At 60.6% G+C, this 1509-nt stretch overlaps 1 protein-coding gene across 1 annotated transcript in view; it reads right to left on the bottom strand.

The window, feature by feature from the left end:
* Nucleotides 1-1229: 1229 nt before the first annotated feature.
* The window catches only part of C2CD4D (C2 calcium dependent domain containing 4D), a 1109-nt gene continuing 829 nt past the window's right edge, over nt 1230-1509 (bottom strand). Inside the window, exon 2 of the mRNA XM_012559453.1 lies at nt 1230-1503. Within this exon, the coding sequence (XP_012414907.1) occupies nt 1230-1503 (274 nt within the window). The remainder of the gene's footprint in view (nt 1504-1509) is intronic.

Here is a 1509-nt window from a genome sequence, read left to right as displayed (position 1 = left end):
TGTGTGTGTATGGTGTGTGTGTGGTGCGCGTGTGTGGGGTGTGTGTGTGGAGTGTGTGGTGTGTGTGTATGGTGTGTGTGTGGTGTGTGTGTATGGTGTGTGTGTGGTGCGCATGTGTGCTGCATACGTGTGTGTGTGTGTGTGGCGTGTGTGTGTGTGTGTGTGTGTGTGTGTGTTGTGCTGGAGCTGGACGTGGGGAGGTATCATCACGATCCTGCAAGCTCAGCTCCTGTTCTGGCCCCAGAGGGCACCACGGGGAAAGAGAAAAGGCCCAGGGGGAGGGAGGAAGAAGCTGGGCCGGCCCAGTGCCTGCTTGCCTCCCTTCTCTCCTCCAAACCTGGCCTGAGCCGCGAGGAACCAGCTCCAGGGAAGGTGCAGGGAGAGGAAGGTCACTGCTGACGTCAGGGACACTCAGGTAGGAGGCAGACACCGTCTGACCTACACTTATCCACCTTCTGCCCCCTTCTCCTCAGCGCTGGGCAGCCTTTTCTGGCATCGCTGAGAACAGCTCTCACACTCGGCCGGACCCTCCCGCCACCAGATCTCATGCCTGTGACACATCTCAGGCCGTTGCTCATCCCCAGCCTTGCCCCCAGGGTGGCACAGGTGTGGAGGGGAAAGGGAAGAGGCAGGACGCCTATAGGGCACTGGGCATTAGTGTGACATCCCCTGACCCATGCAGGACAGATGTGGGTGTGAGTGTGGGGAGTGGGGCGTCATAAGTGGCTTTTGTGCTGATTTCCCCTGTGCGGCCCCAGGAGCACGGAGGAAGGTGGCTTGCGTTGGTTTCAGTCACAGAGTTTTTCCGGAGTGACTCAGTCGTTGGAGGGCTCCCTGAAGGGGTGGGGGCCTTGTTGGGCAGTGACCCTAGGACCCACCCAGCCCAGATCTACTGACCCAGCATTTCTGTGGGATGGAGCCCAGTGTTCTGCATATTTAACCGGCTCGTCCAGGGCCCAAGATTTGAGGCTCATGTCAGTCTGAGAAGCACTCTCAAGGTGGGCTCCAACTCAGACGATCCGAATGGGCTTCTTTCATCCCTTCTACCGCCAGGCAGAGGGAAGACGGCAGGTTACAGACCTGGGCGTGCAGGGTGCCAAAGACAGGACAGACCCAAACTAGAGACAAATAGACATTTTATTAGCAAAAATAAATATATGCCGGGCAGATGGAAAGAATGACGGACTGCAGGCCCGGTGGAGGCCTCCTGCGAAAGAGGGTGTCTCCGTCTAGAGGCTGAGGTGGGCGGGCGCCAGGGAGGTCCCCGGGCCTAGCCCTCCACCCAAGGGGGGCAGCAGGGCAATAAGGGGCGTCTCGCACTCTCCTAGCAGCACGTCCCTGCGGAGCCCTGCGCCCCTGTCCAGCACCTTGGCTCTCAAGCTGCGGGCGGCCAGGTCCGGCGGGCCGAGCCCCTCGAAGAAGAAGTCCTCGTTGAAGATGGGGTTGGCGCTGCACTTAACCACGCGGCTCCGCTGGCCCCGCGGGCGCACGCGCGGCCGCAGCCTGAGC

This window comes from Trichechus manatus, unplaced genomic scaffold (genome assembly GCF_000243295.1).
Source record: "Trichechus manatus latirostris isolate Lorelei unplaced genomic scaffold, TriManLat1.0 scaffold00250, whole genome shotgun sequence".
Lineage (NCBI taxonomy): Eukaryota > Metazoa > Chordata > Mammalia > Sirenia > Trichechidae > Trichechus > Trichechus manatus.
Note: the sequence above shows the minus strand (reverse complement) of the source record. Positions and strands in the feature narration are given on the sequence as shown.